We start from the raw sequence: 20,532 nt of genomic DNA, 5'->3' as shown, positions 1-20,532 counted from the left end.
GAAGAAGAAATGGATAGGCTGCCATTTTGGAAGTTTCTGTGTGTGGGTGTAAAAGACTGGCCAATAAACTCTGTTCCATCAAGTCAGAGTGATGTCTGCTGTTTTCCATTCCACACCTCTCTGTGATCCAAATATATAATATAATGGCAATGGCATCAAAATAATGCATAATGTTTGTTTGTGTCATGTCCAGTGCTGTAGCAGGCAGGATGGGGACCCAAACGCAGGACTCAACAAAGTAGGCAGCTTCACTGCTGTAGAAACAAACTCCAACGCGTTATTAACTCATTCACTGCCAGCCATTTTCAAATCAGGTAACTCCCCACTGCCAGGGTTTTTGAGCATTTTTACTCATTTTTGAAGAGCCACAGAAAACTGTGTGTTATGATCATATAAACGCTGAACCTACCAAAATGAAGAACAGACTCTCTTCTTTCATCCAAAAAAAAAAGCTTGTTTCTACCATTTTCCATTCTTTAGTAATCAGCTGTAGAGGAGAGGTGGGTTCCACCAAAAATGCCTGTTTTGACCAAAAAAAGGGAGAAAACGAGCTTTTTGTGAAAAATACATTTCAAGCAGAAAAGTGCCTTTGACACTAATATTTCTTGCTCTGTGACACCTCTAACATATAAAATAGTTATTCACTTCTATAAAACAGAAATAACACTGAGAAAGGTTATGTTTTATCAAAACAATTTATTTACAAATATATGAAAAAATAAAATGTATTCTAGCCCCTCCCATTGAAAAACGTAATTGACGTCTATAGACGTCAATGGCAGTCAACATAAGTTTTTCAATTGACGTCTATAGACGTCAATGGCAGTGAATGAGTTAAGTAACGCGTTACAGTAACTACGTTATTATTGTGGTAACGAGCACGGTAACTAGTTATTATGCCAAAACCAGGAACGCGTTACTCGTTACTGGGATTTAGATAGGCTCGTTATTCGTTACTTCGTGTGGTGGCTATCGCGGAGCTTCCACAGATTCAATAACATTAGCAAGTGGTGGAGGCCAGCAGGTGGATGAAGGAAAAGGGAGGTAAGAGGAGAGACCCGAAGCGGCCACTGGTCCGAGTGTCAGGTGAACTGAACTTCACGTAAGAAGTTATAACCTGCAGTCCATCTGGGTCAGATATGAACCAAGTTTAGGTGGAGTTTATTTTCGTTGTGCTGACTTTTTCTAGCTAGCATGACGGAGTTTACAGCTGGGTGGGTGCTATGTTACTGATGTTGAACTTTATTTTGTTCATAAGGTTAATTATTAGAGTTGCCAACCGTCCCGTAAAAAATGGAATCGTCTCTATTCAGAGAAAATATTACGCGTTTCTTATTGAGGTGAAAAGGAACATTTTGTCCCGGACTTCAGCTAGAATGGAAAAAGACACAAAGCTGGAGTTTTTCTGCGTCTTTACGCTGTCAGCTGCCTCTTCTCCTCTCATTCTCTCCCCCCTCTCCTGTTTCTACTTCAATCATGAAACTGATCAATGATCAGCTGATCGGCTTTTGTCTCTTGTTTACAGTGGAGCAAAAAAGTATTTAGTCAGCCACCGATTGTGCAAGTTCCCCCACCTAAAATGATGACAGAGGTCAGTAATTTGCACCAGAGGTACACTTCAACTGTGAGAGACAGAATGTGAAAAAAAAAAAAATCCATGAATCCACATGGTAGGATTTGTAAAGAATTTATTCGTAAATCAGGGTGGAAAATAAGTATTTGGTCAATAACAAAAATACAACTCAATACTTTGTAAAATAACCTTTGTTGGCAATAACAGAGGTCAAACGTTTACTACAGGTCTTTACCAGGTTTGCACACACAGTAGCTGGTATTTTGGCCCATTCCTCCATGCAGATCTTCTCGAGAGCAGTGATGTTTTGGGGCTGTCGCCGAGCAACACGGACTTTCAACTCCCGCCACAGATTTTCTATGGGGTTGAGGTCTGGAGACTGGCTAGGCCACTCCAGGACTTTCAAATGCTTCTTACGGAGCCACTCCTTTGTTTCCCGGGCGGTGTGTTTTGGATCATTGTCATGTTGGAAGACCCAGCCTCGTTTCATCTTCAAAGTTCTCACTGATGGAAGGAGGTTTTGGCTCAAAATCTCACGATACATGGCCCCATTCATTCTGTCCTTAACACGGATCAGTCGTCCTGTCCCCTTGGCAGAAAAACAGCCCCATAGCATGATGTTTCCACCCCCATGCTTCACAGTAGGTATGGTGTTCTTGGGATGCAACTCAGTATTCGTCTTCCTCCAAACACGACGAGTTGAGTTTATACCAAAAAGTTCTACTTTGGTTTCATCTGACCACATGACATTCTCCCAATCCTCTGCTGTATCATCCATGTGCTCTCTGGCAAACTTCAGACGGGCCTGGACATGCACTGGCTTCAGCAGCGGAACACGTCTGGCACTGCGGGATTTGATTCCCTGCCGTTGTAGTGTGTTACTGATGGTGACCTTTGTTACTTTGGTCCCAGCTCTCTGCAGGTCATTCACCTGCTTGCCTATTGTAGATTCACTCTTCCCAGTCTGGTGCAGGTCTACAATACTTTTCCTGGTGTCCTTCGAAAGCTCTTTGGTCTTGGCCATGGCGGAGTTTGGAGTCTGACTGTTTGAGGCTGTGGACAGGTGTCTTTTATACAGATGATGAGTTCAAACAGGTGCCATTCATACAGGTAACGAGTGGGGGACAGAAAAGCTTCTTACAGAAGATGTTACAGGTCTGTGAGAGCCAGAGATTTTCCATGTTTGAGGTGACCAAATACTTATTTTCCACCCTAATTTACGAATAAATTCTTTACAAATCCTACCATGTGAATTCATGGATTTTTTTTTCACATTCTGTCTCTCACAGTTGAAGTGTACCTCTGGTGCAAATTACTGACCTCTGTCATCATTTTAAGTGGGGGAACTTGCACAATCAGTGGCTGACTAAATACTTTTTTGCTCCACTGTATTTATCGCCCACTTTGCGCCAGAAAGAGGAAACCAGCGGATGTCGCGATAAACAACAGCAGCACTTTTAAGCTTGATCAGCTGTTGTTAGAATTTATTTAATATTAATTTCTAGTATCAGTTGATGTTGACTGGAGCCACAGCTGTAAACCTGCTGGTCATGATATCGGTTTGAATATGTGGTGAGAGGGAAACATGAAGATGAAACCAGGAGATGTCCTTACTGAATCATCAGAGCTGTGATGGAGAAACAGGTTTACCTTTTAGTTAACATGAATGAGTTGAAGGGAAGTTATGAACTGTTTCTGAGAGACAAATAACACCAGGATCCTTTTCTAAGTAGCTGACAGCTGGTAACTGTGCAGGGGCGGATCTAGCAAAGTGTTGCCAGGGGTCCATGTAGGGAATTAAAAGGGAAAGGGGGGCACAAGGAAATACTTTCCTATTCTCATTTAAAATGTCTCACTTTTAAAAAAATAATTATCTGAGTCTTACAACAAACAATTGATAGATTGATACATATATACCATCAGAACAGTGTACATCACTGTCACAACAGTGTTTATTTTCATTCAAAGGCTTTATGATTTTTCCTATACTGGTGGGCCGGTCTCTAGTCAAAATGCCCGGGACGATTTTTTTGTCCCAGTCCAGCCCTGTATGCAGCTCATCTGCAGTCTGGTGTTACCTACATCTTCCTATTCGGAAGGCAGAATTTCCGAGTTCTGAGTACAATCGAAAGCACCACGACTGCAGTTTTTGTGTTGGATGTAAAAAGCAGGCTAGGATAGAATCAGGCGTGGGATTTCTCTCGTGGAAATGTGCACATTATCTTTTCCTTTCTATTGGTAGGTGGCACAGTGCACTTGTGGCAAGTAAGCAAGCTAGAAGACTGGCAATCTTGCTGGGTATCCAGTTACGGAAGCAACACATTAACAAGAGAATTCTGAGTAAAACCAAAGTTACTTTCCCTAGTAACTAGTTACTCTGAAAGTAACGAGTAACTTGAAGTAACTGAGTTACTTTTGATAGAAGTAACTAGTAATGTAACTGAGTTAATAATTTAAAGTAACTTACCCAACACTGCTCATGACAACAAACATATACTGCTGGTGTGTAACATGTTCATGTTCAGAACTGAACATGCTACATACCAGACAAGGAACTATCAAAATAAAACAGAAAACATGAGACACAGACTGAAATGTGGACTTGACACTGGGACCGAGGACGACTAGGTATGAAAGAAAGAACACAGGGGAGAGGCACAGAAACACAACCTAAATTCTAGAAACTACAAAGAATAACTGAGAAACAAGACTATGACATGAATAACACTAAATCAAAGAATATGTAAAATAACACCCAGTAAAAACCCATTTTTATTTATATCTAAATACACAATCAGCATGAACTAGCAGTTACAGAAAATGTAAAGTGATTACCTTTAATAAACACATAAAACAGACAACTTGATTAATGTACCCTTGACAAGCAGCAGACAGTTAATAATGAAGAAATGGGCGGGGCAAAGGTCTCTGTATTTATGCAAGGCCCTAAAGGAGAAGCAGCTATTTACTTCACCACTTGCTAATATGGTTACAAGAGGAGCATAGTTAAGAATTACAGTCTGTGTTGGACAGTAACCACCCAGGTGCTGAGAAATCATTTGTGTTTTTGTCAAAATACCAACAGAGGTGAATGTGTAGTATGTGTGCCAGTTACGAGTCCTGAAGACGATGAAGCTTTTATCTCTTATCTCAGACCACTTGTTGCTCTGTGTCTTCCTGAGTCTACTTTGGGTAAGTTTTTTTTACCATTCACTTTGATGGTGATCAGATAGTGAAGCTCAGTGTAGGTTACCCTCGACAAAAGGAAACAGTGCAGTCAAAACCACAGTGAAGCCTAAATGCATGACATGCTTCATTATGTATTTGAAACACTATAGTTATGTTTTGTGAAATACTGGTTTGTACAGAAATACAAGAACAACAAAATCTTGTTAAACGGCATGAAAATTCTGGACTTTTCCAGATTTTGAAACATGAATTTATTCCTTCTTTGCGACACCGATCTGTTTCCTCTGAGAACAAAAAGAGCACGAAAGAAGAAAATTCAACAATATCTTAAACACTTACACGATACAGACTTAATGATTTAATCAAATCAGATGTGGAATTTTAAAGAGTGTGTCCGAGGAGAAATGTGTTAGATATTTCATAGGCCAGTAACTGTAAGTAACTGTAGCTATAATATACAATATAATAATACATATGATTTGCATTTTTAGTAAAAGCAAACACTTAATTAATAGATTTTTTGCCAGCTCTGTGATTTTTATGTTACAGATGTTGCTAGTTGTAGAAGCTGACACATAAAATGCTAAAATAATTTGACACTGACTTAAGGTTTCTCAGAAACAGAAGAGTGTAGCTCACCTAATATTTTTTGAACTACAACCACTGTGTGTCTTTTCTTTTTCCGCTCCAGATAATGTTGACAGAGTGAATGTGACCACACAAAATGAGAACAGTATAACTCTGACCTGGAACAAGGTTAACAACATCTCAACATACATACTGCAATATGGTAATATAAGAGAAGATATTAATAAAACTGAAGAAGGACCCATAGTACATGTGGTCACTTCTCTGACTGCTGGGACAAACTACACATTCACTCTCTTCACCACGTCTGATGGACTCAACAGCAGTGGATACAGATTCAGTGCTGTGACAGGTTAGTGAGCACTGAATAAAACATTCAGTCTAATTAAAACATAAACAAAATACAAGATGTTGTTGGGAACATTGTTTTAGTTTCTTTTGTGTGTGTTTTTCTATTCTAGCTCCTCGTAATGCTGAAGAATTCGAGGCCGTTGGTCAAAATGAGACCAGCATAACTCTGCAATGGAAAACAGTCTCCAACAGTGACAGTTATCTACTTGTGTTTAATGAAAGAGAGATCAGCATTAGTAATTCTGAAAAAGAATACAGAGTGTTAAATTTGACCAGTGGAACCAGATACACTTTCACTCTCTTCACTGTGTTTGGAAATGTCAGAAGCAGTGGAGTAAACTGCATCGCAGTCACTGGTAAGATATATTTTCTCTAACATAGACAGATAAACCAGGATGGACCGGCTCATTAGTACTTGAAACTTTAGCTGATGGAGAGTTGTTGTTTTTTTTAAATCAAAGCCACTTTCCTCTGTTATCTTTAGCTCCACAAAGTGTTAATAATGTGACTGTGGTGCATCAAAATGAGATGAGTATACCACTGGAGTGGAACAAGGTTAAAAACATCCCAGAATACATCCTACAGTATAATAACATAAACATTTGTTCAATTTTCCAATTTGAATATGTCAAATACTAACCCGACCTATAATCCTAGACTGCTTACTGCTAACCTGGTGGAGGCTAACAGATTAAAAACATCTAAAACAGTCATAGTCCTTTAAAATGTTCCACAGTTGATGCTCCTCTACAACATGAACAAGGGCAGAGCTCTATAATGATGTTTAAGGTTTCTCAGAAACAGAAGAGTGTAGCTCACCTAATATTTTTTGAACTACAACCACTGTGTGTCTTTTCTTTTTCCGCTCCAGATAATGTTGACAGAGTGGATGTGACCACACAAAATGAGAACAGTATAACTCTGACCTGGAACAAGGTTAACAACATCTCAACATACATACTGCAATATGGTAATATAAGAGAAGATATTAATAAAACTGAAGAAGGACCCATAGTACATGTGGTCACTTCTCTGACTGCTGGGACAAACTACACATTCACTCTCTTCACCACGTCTGATGGACTCAACAGCAGTGGATACAGATTCAGTGCTGTGACAGGTTAGTGAGCACTGAATAAAACATTCAGTCTAATTAAAACATAAACAAAATACAAGATGTTGTTGGGAACATTGTTTTAGTTTCTTTTGTGTGTGTTTTTCTATTCTAGCTCCTCGTAATGCTGAAGAATTCGAGGCCGTTGGTCAAAATGAGACCAGCATAAATCTGCAATGGAAAACAGTCTCCAACAGTGACAGTTATCTACTTGTGTTTAATGAAAGAGAGATCAGCATTAGTAATTCTGAAAAAGAATACAGAGTGTTAAATTTGACCAGTGGAACCAGATACACTTTCACTCTCTTCACTGTGTTTGGAAATGTCAGAAGCAGTGGAGTAAACTGCATCGCAGTCACTGGTAAGATATATTTTCTCTAACATAGACAGATAAACCAGGATGGACCGGCTCATTAGTACTTGAAACTTTAGCTGATGGAGAGTTGTTGTTTTTTTTTAATCAAAGCCACTTTCCTCTGTTATCTTTAGCTCCACAAAGTGTTAATAATGTGACTGTGGTGCATCAAAATGAGATGAGTATACCACTGGAGTGGAACAAGGTTAAAAACATCCCAGAATACATCCTACAGAATAATAACATAAACATTTGCTAAATTTTCCAACTTGAATATGTCAAATACTAACCCGACCTATAATCCTAGACTGCTTACTGCTAACCTGGTGGAGGCTAACAGATTAAAAACATCTAAAACAGTCATAGTCCTTTAAAATGTTCCACAGTTGATGCTCCTCTACAACATGAACAAGGGCAGAGCTCTATAATGATGTTTAAGGTTTCTCAGAAACAGAAGAGTGTAGCTCACCTAATATTTTTCAAAAGGACCGATAAAAATACTGAAACTGAAGCCTCGCTCCATGTTTCTGTGTCTGACAGAAAATGTTGTTACAGTTTCTTGTTTGTGCGTTTTTCTATTCTAGCTCCTCGTAATGCTGACGACTTTAAGAAAAATGGACAAGATGAGACCAGCATAACTCTGGAGTGGAAAACAGTCCCCAACATCGACAAATACATTCTTGCATTTAATGAAAGAGAGATCAACATTAGTAATTCTGAAAAAGAATACAGAGTGTTAAATTTGACCAGTGGAACCAGATACAATTTCACTCTCTTCACTGTGTTTGGAAATGTCAGAAGCAGTGGAGTAAACTGCATCACAGTCACTGGTAAGATATATTTTCTCTAACATAGACAGATAAACCAGGATGGACCGGCTCATTAGTACTTGAAACTTTAGCTGATGGAGAGTTGTTTTTTTTTTGTGTGTGTGTGTGTTTTTTTTTAATCAAAGCCACTTTCCTCTGTTATCTTTAGCTCCACAAAGTGTTAATAATGTGACTGTGGTGCATCAAAATGAGATGAGTATACCACTGGAGTGGAACAAGGTTAAAAACATCCCAGAATACATCCTACAGTATAATAACATAAACATTTGTTCAATTTTCCAATTTGAATATGTCAAATACTAACCCGACCTATAATCCTAGACTGCTTACTGCTAACCTGGTGGAGGTTAACAGATTAAAAACATCTAAAACAGTCATAGTCCTTTAAAATGTTCCACAGTTGATGCTCCTCTACAACATGAACAAGGGCAGAGCTCTATAATGATGTTTAAGGTTTCTCAGAAACAGAAGAGTGTAGCTCACCTAATATTTTTTGAACTACAACCACTGTGTGTCTTTTCTTTTTCCGCTCCAGATAATGTTGACAGAGTGAATGTGACCACACAAAATGAGAACAGTATAACTCTGACCTGGAACAAGGTTAACAACATCTCAACATACATACTGCAATATGGTAATATAAGAGAAGATATTAATAAAACTGAAGAAGGACCCATAGTACATGTGGTCACTTCTCTGACTGCTGGGACAAACTACACATTCACTCTCTTCACCACGTCTGATGGACTCAACAGCAGTGGATACAGATTCAGTGCTGTGACAGGTTAGTGAGCACTGAATAAAACATTCAGTCTAATTAAAACATAAACAAAATACAAGATGTTGTTGGGAACATTGTTTTAGTTTCTTTTGTGTGTGTTTTTCTATTCTAGCTCCTCGTAATGCTGAAGAATTCGAGGCCGTTGGTCAAAATGAGACCAGCATAAATCTGCAATGGAAAACAGTCTCCAACAGTGACAGTTATCTACTTGTGTTTAATGAAAGAGAGATCAGCATTAGTAATTCTGAAAAAGAATACAGAGTGTTAAATTTGACCAGTGGAACCAGATACACTTTCACTCTCTTCACTGTGTTTGGAAATGTCAGAAGCAGTGGAGTAAACTGCATCGCAGTCACTGGTAAGATATATTTTCTCTAACATAGACAGATAAACCAGGATGGACCGGCTCATTAGTACTTGAAACTTTAGCTAATGGAGAGTTGTTGTTTTTTTTTAATCAAAGCCACTTTCCTCTGTTATCTTTAGCTCTACAAAGTGTTAATAATGTGACTGTGGTGCATCAAAATGAGATGAGTATACCACTGGAGTGGAACAAGGTTAAAAACATCCCAGAATACATCCTACAGAATAATAACATAAACATTTGCTAAATTTTCCAACTTGAATATGTCAAATACTAACCCGACCTATAATCCTAGACTGCTTACTGCTAACCTGGTGGAGGTTAACAGATTAAAAACATCTAAAACAGTCATAGTCCTTTAAAATGTTCCACAGTTGATGCTCCTCTACAACATGAACAAGAGCAGAGCTCTATAATGATGTTTAAGGTTTCTCAGAAACAGAAGAATGTAGCTCACCTAATATTTTTCAAAAGGACTGATAAAAATACTGAAACTGAAGCCTCGCTCCATGTTTCTGTGTCTGACAGAAAATGTTGTTACAGTTTCTTGTTTGTGCGTTTTTCTATTCTAGCTCCTCGTAATGCTGACGACTTTAAGAAAAATGGACAAGATGAGACCAGCATAACTCTGGAGTGGAAAACAGTCCCCAACATCGACAAATACATTCTTGTGTTTAATGAAAGAGAGATCAACATTAGTAATTCTGAAAAAGAATACAGAGTGTCAGACTTGACCAGTGGAACCAGATACAATTTCATTCTCTTCACTGTGTTTGGAAATGTCAGAAGCAGTGGAGTAAACTGCATCGCAGTCACTGGTAAGATATATTTTCTCTAACATAGACAGATAAACCAGGATGGACCGGCTCATTAGTACTTGAAACTTTAGCTGATGGAGAGTTGTTTTTTTTTTTGTGTGTGTGTGTTTTTTTTAATCAAAGCCACTTTCCTCTGTTATCTTTAGCTCCACAAAGTGTTAATAATGTGACTGTGGTGCATCAAAATGAGATGAGTATACCACTGGAGTGGAACAAGGTTAAAAACATCCCAGAATACATCCTACAGAATAATAACATAAACATTTGTTCAATTTTCCAATTTGAATATGTCAAATACTAACCCGACCTATAATCCTAGACTGCTTACTGCTAACCTGGTGGAGGTTAACAGATTAAAAACATCTAAAACAGTCATAGTCCTTTAAAATGTTCCACAGTTGATGCTCCTCTACAACATGAACAAGAGCAGAGCTCTATAATGATGTTTAAGGTTTCTCAGAAACAGAAGAGTGTAGCTCACCTAATATTTTTCAAAAGGACTGATAAAAATACTGAAACTGAAGCCTCGCTCCATGTTTCTGTTTCTGCCAGAAAATGTTGTTACAGTTTCTTGTTTGTGCGTTTTTCTATTCTAGCTCCTCGTAATGCTGACGACTTTAAGAAAAATGGACAAGATGAGACCAGCATAACTCTGGAGTGGAAAACAGTCCCCAACATCGACAAATACATTCTTGCATTTAATGAAAGAGAGATCAACATTAGTAATTCTGAAAAAGAATACAGAGTGTTAAATTTGACCAGTGGAACCAGATACAATTTCACTCTCTTCACTGTGTTTGGAAATGTCAGAAGCAGTGGAGTAAACTGCATCGCAGTCACTGGTGAGATGTAATTTCTCTATATTTTCTCATTTTTTGGGGGAACATGCTTATATACTAGCTTCTCGTAACATAAACATTTGTTAAATTTTCCTATTTTTGTCTGATGTACATTTATAACATTAGACAGGGGACATTAGAATTTGAAATTTAATTTTTATACTTTCTAAAGGCTTAGGAAACATAAATGGTTACTTAAGGATGAAACATTGTGAATCAGACTTTGTAAAATTGTCTTTATTTCATCTTTAGCTCCTGATATAATATATTTAAATGGACAATATAAGTCCAAGTCGATATTCTATATTTTCCTTCTGGCCTGCAGTGCCATTTATTCATCCTGGCTCCACCCACCAACCATATCTCTGTGAAGAAGGAAGTGTGCATCTAACCCTGATGATAGGCTTGTGCTTGTGATAGAGCAGCAAATATGGATAATGTGCTCTTAGCGAGCAGCATGCTTAATTATTATATTTTATACAATAATTATCTAATTATTATATTATTAGTACACACTATTTATTTATTTAATTTTGACTGATCTGATCACCTGATTGGAAACATACATTGATGCTGAGCCATTTAGCTCACACACCTACTCAGACTTAAGTATGTAAAAGCTTGTGATAACTGAACTAGCTCTATACTCCTGTATGTTACACAGTCACATGTAGCTATTTCATTTTAAAAGAAAAAGATGAACAAATTCCACTTCTGAGTTTTGTTTTTTCAGTTCCACCAGTGGTGCCTTGGGTCAGTGTGACTGAACGATTTGCTAACAGCATAACTCTAGAGTGGGAGAACATGAATAAAGCCTGGCAATACGAGCTTCAAATCAATGGTGGTGTGTCAGATAGTGTGTCAGACGTCTCCTCAGATACAATCAGAAAAGTAGTGACATCTCTTCAGCCTGGATCACAGTATGATTTCAGCTTAACCACAGTGTTCGCTGGACTCAGGAGCACTCCTTATACGAATTTCACAGTAACAGGTAAAAAAAATTATCTCTGTTAGACTTTTATAACTTTTTCTTGTCTCTTTTCAATGAGTTGTGTAAAAAAGAAGAAGCAGGTTCATGCATATAACTGTTTTCTCCTCTATTTCAGCCATCGACTGTGCCAGTGCAGACTGGAAAGTTACCAACTCATCAATCAAAGCAAAGATTGAAGGCTTGTTCTCGACCGCAACGGCCCGTAATGGATCTAACGTTCATGTCAGTGATGGACGTGAAAATGTGTCGTTTACTGGACTTTACCCTGGTGCCACCTACAATATCTCTCTTGTCTATGAAAAGTCTTCCAGAGTTTTCCTGCAGTGTGAACACAAATTAACAATTCGTGAGTACAACAGAAACCATTTGAAGGACTAGCATATTTTTAATCTGTAAATTAGTTTTTAAGATCTTAAAGTATTCACTCATATTGGTTACAGAAAGGTTATCTGTGAATTTATTTAATTTAATTTTTAATTTTTAGTTTTCACCCTTGCATTCAATTTTTAATCTTAAAAAGGTTTATTGCAGAAAAATAATTTTGTTAACATACCTACATACCACAGGTTAACACAGTTACATAATATGATTCAGTATTAATATATGAGCTTTAACTAACTATCATTTTATTACTAACTGAAGAATTCATTCTGATGAATTAGCTCAAGAAATTAAAAAGGTTAAAACAGAAAATGAGTAATTCTTTCAATATCTAATGTGTCAATGTTGAGGTCTTTATTTTCTAGTTTTTATATGAAAATCCCAAAAATTATAATAAACTTTTTAAACTGTAGGGTACTGCTTTGAATTAAAAGTAAAGCAAATAATCTTTCTATTTGAGAACAAATTTTAAAATGATGCACTTTTCATAGACTCTGTTTTATAGTATAAAAAGTTTAATTATACTCACTGTAAGTCATATATTTTCTGCTTTAGTTGTGACTGTAAAACCTTTTTCTTGTTTTACTCAGTTCCTCCTAATCTAAATGCTCACTGTGAGTACTGGGCAGCTGGATACTCTGTTCTTATTAAATGGACAGTTCCAGAGGGCGAGTGGACCAATGCGGAGGTGAATGTGGCTGGAAAGACTCACACAGTAGCTAGTCCTGAAACTGAGATCATAATCGATGGATTCCAACCTGCCAAAAAATATAAGGTGTCTGTAACTTCACTGTCTGGGGTGAGGAGTTCTGAACCGCATGTGTTTTACTGCCAAACTGATCCAAGGGGTGAGTAAAAGTAACTACATTACCATGTTACTGCTTGTAATCATAACAACATACAGTATTTTCAACTTTGACTTGATTACAAATCGTTTCATTTCACTCAAGTTTAAAAATAAACCTCTACATTTTTTAACTTCGTTGTATTTTAATAATGCTTTTGCTCCCTTTAGAAGTTAATTTACTTGAGTTATCTTCGTCTAATATGAAATGTGTGATCTGAAAAACCTCATTTTAACAAATATGCAAAAAGCTTAGAAGTCATAAAGAGAGCACTGTATACTGTCCCTAAATGCCATTTCATTGACACAGCTATTAAATTTGACAAAACATAAATAGTCTGTCTCAATGCTACAACACAAAACATCCCTAATTTAAATTTAACTGGCGCCCACTCAGGTTCATTTGTGCTGAGACTCTTCCGCCATCTAGTGGTCTTCAGTCCTTACTGCTTTTCTACTGGTCTGCTTCTGTCTATCTACTGGAGCAGGAAGATGACAAACAATCCAGCTGTCTCCATGGAGATGACCAAGTGTGATGGAGGAGGAGATGAATTATATGAAGACTATGACAATGTCACAGTGCTTGGCACCGAGCATGACTTCTAAGCAGAAGAGACCAGTTATGTACTTGGTTAGTTTAAAAACTAGATAAAAAAATATTCTACTAAGTACTCTAAGTACTCAATTTAGATTAAAAAGTACTCATTTTTAGGCAAGAAAAGTACTAGTTTCATATGGCGAAAGTATTGTTTTAGTTTAGTTTAGTTTAGTTTAGTTTAGTTTAGTTTAGTTTAGTTTAGTTTAGTGCGCTCTCTGCCCTGTCTTAGAAACCACACTTTTTCCCGTGGAGGAAATGTAATCTGAGGAGCTGTCCTGTCAGCACTTAGCTTTGGCACAAATTGATGCAGAAGACACTGCCAGTGCCAAAGTGCCTTTTGACTTTGCTTCATGTGATCTGTGTGTGTTTGTGACCGCTTAGGCTTTCTCTGAGGAGAATCTGTGAATTGCTTTGTTGACCGGTCTCTGCTGTGTTTGTTCCTGTGTTAGTTAGTAGTAGCAGCCCGGCACTTACTTTAAGATTCATCTTTAATAAAAACCTTTTGTTTTTGCTCGTGATTGTGTCTCACTGTCTCCTTTTTTAGACAATTGTGTTACTTCTCCACATAACCCTCAGTGTTGCAAATTTCATGATACTTCCCATGTCCTCTGTTTGCATCTATCACCTTCTGAGCCTTGTTCAAACACTGCATGTTGATAGATTTAAAAAAGAAAAATTTAGAAGCATTAGAATGAATGTCCTGTGATCAGTAAGATGGGAATGTTACTGTAAAAGTTCACCCTGTGTTCAAAGAGGGGGAAAAAAATTGCAATCGAAGCAGTTAAAAAGAATGCGCTCTCTCATGTTTAAGAAATCTGTTTAACCATGTAACATTAATATGATGAAAAACTTGTTCCAAATCGGCTCTATAGGAGTTTACTTTTATGTAATATTGTTATAAAACCCCTGATGTCTTCAAATGATCCAAAATTTTAGTTTGTAGTGTTTGCTTTTATTTTTAAAGACTAATCTATGGTGCAAAAATATGTCCATCCAAGCCGAACAACTGCTGAACATCTGGCTGTATTGCAGAGGAGCTATTACAGTTTCCAGATTTGTTGGGATATGTTGTTCCTAATGACAACCAGTAGGGGGAGACAGAGACAGCTTTTCCTTACCCACAAATAAAGCATGGTCCACATTTCTATTTGACAGTTTATAGTAGGAGTCACAATGGCACAGTATCAGCAGTAAAAGAAGATATATTTAATTAAGTTATTTTGTTGGTTTTACTACTACTAATAATAATAATAATAATAATGCTCAGATTATGACTTCAGTTAGACTTCATACAGATCCCCGTGCAGTTTATCCATGAAAATTCTCAGTGCAATCCTGTAATTACTGATCCTTATTCCAGTGTTATGAACATATGTCAGCACTAAGTTTGGGTCCATACCTTCTGCCTAATTTACCGCCTATCATATCTATGTGCTCGCGTGCAGCCTTGTTCATTACTTCTCAGGATCTGCTTTCATCTCACCCGTCTAATCCTCTAACTAACTCCCCTGCTTCCTGTTAACAAGGTAAGGTTAAGAGTGAAGAGGTCAGGCAGCTGAGGTACAGTTTGAACAGTTCATCTGACACTGATGGATTAACGTTCCCAGGAGAGTATAGAGAAGGGGAAAATCTCCTGGAACGAGAAGAACGTTAATGACATGCAGTGGTTGCAGCACTGAAGGACAAGATTGAGGAAGGGACCAGAGAACCCTATAGAGGCCCACAGTGTTAGTGACACTACATACTGATTGTCATGGTCCGGGTGAGTGCCGGGTTTTTCCAGAGTCCACGTTTCCACCTCTAAGCTGAGTTGCTTTGATTTGTTTTGTTTTTTTGTTGTTTTTTTTACATAATAGAGATATAATTAATACCATCATGTTCATTAATGTGCTCATCCTGTCCAGAACAGAGGGGGCCTATTAGAGATGGAGATGGATAAAAAGATAAATCTGGTTTATTTGGTTTCATTTGAAGTGGAACCAGATTCCACTGTTGTTTTAAAAACATTACTTTAAAGTAAACACATTTTTCTTTATTCCTTTATTACTAGTTTTATATAGAACTTGTGTTCCCATTTTATATACTGTTTTTGGTAGATTTTTGGTCTTTTCCCACTAAGCAACATTAATAAAACATACTTATATTTATTTATTTAAAAGTTTCAAATGATCAATGCATTTGGTTTATTATCATCATGTGATTGATGAAACAAAGTATTTCAGACACAGATGTAAACACTTGGGCACTCTGGGACACTTCTGACACCACAGTGCATGGCATGCACGGCATGTACTATTTAATGTCAGCACTGCAATCAGCGCTTCAGTGAGTCATCTGCTTGCACATGCAGGAACACAAGAATCATGAGGCAGCCTTGACATGAGGTTTGGCAGGTTGCCGGAAACAGTAAACACCTCAGTCTGCCGTGGAGAGCAGAGAGATGATCACAAGAACGGGCTTACAATCAGTGACATGCTTTTTTCTTTTAACCCGACCTGTTCACATTGAGGCATCTGTAATGGTGAACGGTTTATGAGGAAGTGATGTGGGGCATGAGCACAGCTGAGCCTGGTACGATGAACCAAGGAACCTCCACTCAGGCAACTCCCTGTCGCAGTATTTGGGTCACACTTAGTCACATTAAATCCGGTTTTCAGGATTAAAACTTGAACTTGAACTAGTTTTGCATGTGTGCTGATATGTACAGTGATATGGATGTTGCATAGCAATTGTAAATGCATTTTAAAAAGTGAAAACAAAAAGAATCTATCCTCTTTTCAGGTTGCATTAGTATTTTAAGTAACAGAATTTTAAGAACATTTTACCATAGTAACAACCTTCGTAATGATAATAATTTAAAACAGTTAAATTCATATCTAAAGCTACTTGTAACTGAATTTATTAGTTTTTTATTATTATTTGTATTGCTGTAAGGACATAAAGTATCATATCTAAAAGCTAAAGTTGTTTTTTTTAGATTGGTACTTAGAATTTGTATGTGTGTGCGTTTGCATAGCTTTGCTCCCACATACATCCACCATAAGTACATCAGCACTGTCAGTGGGCAATGTACAGAGATCACTGGAGGTGATGTAGAGAGAATAGGGTGGGGTTTACTTGGTAAAAGGGGCGTCCTATGAGACGCCGAAGAATCCTTCTATACTTTAAAAGGAAAACATGCATACACAGCTCTCATTACAAACCTCCTGCCTCCCCTTCTTTTCTATTGGTAACTTTTATCTCTTATGTCACCACCAATGATGATTCCTTCATCTCTGTCCTGCACCAAAGGTATATAAGCACTGCATTAAGTTGTCACATAGTCCAGTCAACGAATACTCTTCATCCTCAGTGAGACCAGCCACATCAGGTCGAGATAGACTCAAGCTACTCAAATAGCAAGCTGGTATCAAGATGCCTAACACCAACAGAATCATTTCGGAGACGAGGAAGGCAGAAAAAGGTGATTTTTTTAAATATATTTTATCTAAAGATATATAACTTTTTTTTCCTTTCCTTTTTCCAGCATGTACATACTACAGTGATATGCTTTAAATGTACTCACTGAGGTGAACCAAACTGCATTTTCAGCAGTGAAGTGTTTTTCATCCTCACAGGCAGATCCTGAGAGAACAGTTGACCAGAGTTTGTCTGTATAAAAATGTCTTTAAAAAAACCTATATTTATTTACAATACTTTCACATTTCTGCTTGTTGTTGATGGGTTTATAATGGTATTATTCCCTGGGAGCAATGGTTTAAAAACAAAAAGCATCATCTGCCTGAACCAGATGTAACCCATGGGAATGCATTTATGTATTATACTGTAAGTTACAAGAACAGCTTCGAAAATGGTCACATGTTTTCAGCCTCCACTGAACAGATACTGTCTTTACAAATAGTGTCTTTGCAGATCTTATCATAGCTTATAACTTGTCTGTACTCATCTTAACTAATGCAAAACAAAAGTCAAAGGGTCGACAGAAACACGGTAAATGAATCAGTACTATAATTTAGAAAAAGCCAAAAAGAATACATGTATTACAGTTCCAGGTATCATCTACTGTTTTTTGTCTAGTCTGTTTTCTGTCACCACAATTTTCAGATATATTGCAGCAGATATTTTAAACCATTTAGATATGAGCAGCTACATGTTTGTAGATTAATATTCTGAGATGATGCGTGTTGATATAAATACATCCCATTACTTTTGTTTTTGAAGGTTCATATCTTAATGCAGTGAAGATTAAGTGTCCTTACCAAAACACTGAGACTGCATCCTTATGCGTGACAGCAAAATATCACTTTCATATCTGGCTTAAGTGCCTGTTATGCAACAATTAATCAGTTAGAAATTAAGAGGGAAGTGATTTTGCTAAGATCAGCCTTCTGCATTATTAATTTTAGGGATGCCCATGTTGCATGTGTTGCAATCCATTATCTTCACATTAACTCTGACTTTAATTCAGCTAGGTGTGACTTGACACTTGGATGACTTTCCTATGATCTTGTGGCAATAAGCTAGCTTAGGATCTAGATCCCCAACTTATCTGATTTGCACAGACAGATCATGTCACTCTTCTCATCTCATAATCTGCTTTGAGCTTCACGCTGCACTCTAGTGTGACTGAAGCCAACCCCAACAGCATCTGAGATGTCTTGGTCATTCCAACTGCCTGGCATGAATCCACCACTGACTCTGGAAAGCATGCAATCTCTGATGTGATGATCTGACAAAGGCAGATGCTTTTCTAAGTATACCCAGTTTTCCTGTGGTTCACTTCATCACCGCTTGAGATGCACCTGTCACCTAATATTTATACCAGTTAAGAATATTGATGTTAATAAAGGTTTCTTTGGTTTCAGGAAAAAAGGCCAAAGTGGTAAAAACGCCCACAGGTAAGACTTGAATCCTACCACAGGTTGGATTATCTTTTTGATTTTCTTTTTTAAATCATGCCTTCTTTAAAGGCTGGCCCCACTATGGTTCATCTAACGTTTAGTATCTCCTGATATTTATTGTTATTTTACTCAGCAGAGAAGATCCCAGGGTATGAGACAAATATCCCTGAACCCAAATGTAGAGCTGATCTTATCAAATGTAAGTTTGATTGTGCAGTTTTTTTTTTTATAATTCTTTCCAAGCACCATTTGTTAAGTTATTGTTTATTATTATTTATTTTTTGCTTTGTCAGATTGGATTAACTTGTCTCTGGATGACAAAACAGCCAATAAAATGCTGTGGATCACAGAAGGTGGTGCCAAAGTGGCCAGAATGACTGATAACCTCACGTGTCCTGTCTTGGACAGACCAGAGCGATATGAGTGCGCTCCACAGGTAGAGTATGAGGATGCATTTAGCCAGAAATGGCATACATTACAAATGTATTTTCTGCTCATTTTAAATGTTTACAATGGTGTAAAATTAGATGTGCTTGGAAACAGTATGTACCCCAAGTTTATTTCAAACCTGAACCTACTGGTGTTGTATTTCCAAAAGGAGAAAGCAATGCTGCTTGTATTATAGTGACATTATCACCTCTGTGCATAAGGTTCTTTGCAAAGAGGGAATCCTGGGAAGCCGAGGCTACTGGGAAATGGAGTATTCTGGATGGGTTGTGATTGGAGTCGCATACGAAGGAGCTGGAAGAAGGAACAAGGATGGGCCCTGTGGCCTGGGAGAAAACGAGGAGTCCTGGGGTCTCGGCTGGAGTGGTTCCAGCTATCATGCCTGGCACAACGGTCGCATTACACCGATTGTGGAGCTTCCCAGGTGCTCCACAATAGGTGTATATGTTGACCAGCCTGTTGGTGTCATTGATTTTTATGCTGTGGAGGATGTGATTGAGGGAGGAGAATGCAATGGGAAAAAGGAGGTTAAACTTTTGAAGCAGTTTAAGAGCTCCTTAAAGGAGAAAATGATGCCAGGTTTATGGGTAGGAACAAACTCTGACTGTGTAATCAAAAAGAAGGAGGAATAAAGGAGTGGAAGCATAGAGGCAGATTATAATCATATCTAAAATTGAGTGGAGCTGAACTCTTGTTGGGTGAGGAGTGAAGTAGCTGTTATCCTATTGCAATAAAGCTGCAATAAAGCTGTTTTATATTTTACCAAAACACTACAGTATCTCTGAGGAAAACAGAAAACATTTTAATCAAGGGAGCAAAGTGCAATTAGAAGATATTCAGAAAGGAGTCACCTTCTGAATGTTGTCCACACTGTTGGATTTTTCTGAAAACACAGGACCACTCAAGGTTTATACTAATATATATGTGTGTATTTGTATTTCTCTATTGTTATTGTTTGCTAAGAATGTATATTTAGTTAGACATAAGTGTATGTAAAATGTTAAATATGAAAAAATGTTAATCAAAAATAAAGTATGGAAAAAGGAGACTTTTTTTCTTTTTTTTGCTAATGTGAATGTTGCTATAGTATGAAGACAGCAAAAATATGCAAAAAAACAAAAACAAAAAGTAGGGACAGAATCAGGATTTAAGCAGTACAGTAGTACACTCACAAGGTGCATGTTAGACTCATTGTAAAATCAGACCAAGTCCCAAATCTAATTGTGATTCCCCAGAGTGCTGCTATGGAAATTACATAAGGCTGGTGTCTAACTGTGTAGTAGGTGTAAAATTTCAATTGGCATAAATGAAATATAAATAAATAAAATCCAAAAGGGATATTGCAACAGAATTAAAATGATGAATCTAAATATTTGAATTAAAGCTTATTTTCTTACCTGGCAGAAAGACTTTCTCTTTATTCCTATTATCTAATATAATCGGTATAATTTAAATTAATTAAACATGCAGCATATTCAAATTTGGATAAATTCGGGATTACATACAATTCATCTTTTTGAGATTTGTTTTTGGTTCTATACTGAAAATGAAATTAATTGCACGTTTTC

General features: G+C 37.4%; 2 protein-coding genes across 3 annotated transcripts; both read left to right on the top strand.

Annotated features, from left to right (window-relative positions):
* Positions 1–209: 209 nt before the first annotated feature.
* Positions 210–13,624, top strand: LOC309713181 (receptor-type tyrosine-protein phosphatase eta-like; the record flags this gene model as incomplete). The annotated part of the gene is made up of 18 exons (XM_082544582.1): positions 210–238; positions 4,659–4,765; positions 5,454–5,702; positions 5,812–6,057; positions 6,186–6,328; positions 6,438–6,465; positions 6,573–6,821; positions 6,931–7,176; positions 7,755–8,000; positions 8,149–8,268; positions 8,536–8,784; positions 8,894–9,139; positions 9,718–9,963; positions 10,560–10,805; positions 11,536–11,793; positions 11,909–12,139; positions 12,765–13,022; positions 13,416–13,624. The coding sequence occupies 18 exons, from the start codon at positions 210–212 to the stop codon at positions 13,622–13,624; spliced, it is 3,606 nt and encodes a 1,201-aa protein (XP_082400708.1).
* Positions 13,625–16,954: 3,330 nt separating this feature from the next.
* On the top strand, positions 16,955–19,770 carry LOC309713191 (stonustoxin subunit beta-like). 2 transcript variants are annotated; one of them, XM_082544596.1, is made up of 5 exons: positions 16,955–17,079; positions 18,482–18,514; positions 18,654–18,716; positions 18,811–18,953; positions 19,168–19,770. In XM_082544596.1, the coding sequence occupies exons 1-5, from the start codon at positions 17,031–17,033 to the stop codon at positions 19,594–19,596; spliced, it is 717 nt and encodes a 238-aa protein (XP_082400722.1). In that variant the 5' UTR covers positions 16,955–17,030; the 3' UTR covers positions 19,597–19,770. The 2 variants fall into 2 exon arrangements, with proteins under 2 accessions (XP_082400722.1, XP_082400721.1); XM_082544595.1 differs by having other exon boundaries at positions 18,651–18,716.
* Positions 19,771–20,532: the final 762 nt, after the last annotated feature.

The sequence above is a fragment of the Aulonocara stuartgranti genome (assembly GCF_965226115.1).
Source record: "Aulonocara stuartgranti genome assembly, chromosome: 8".
NCBI classification, from domain to species: domain Eukaryota; kingdom Metazoa; phylum Chordata; class Actinopteri; order Cichliformes; family Cichlidae; genus Aulonocara; species Aulonocara stuartgranti.
Note: the sequence above shows the minus strand (reverse complement) of the source record. Positions and strands in the feature narration are given on the sequence as shown.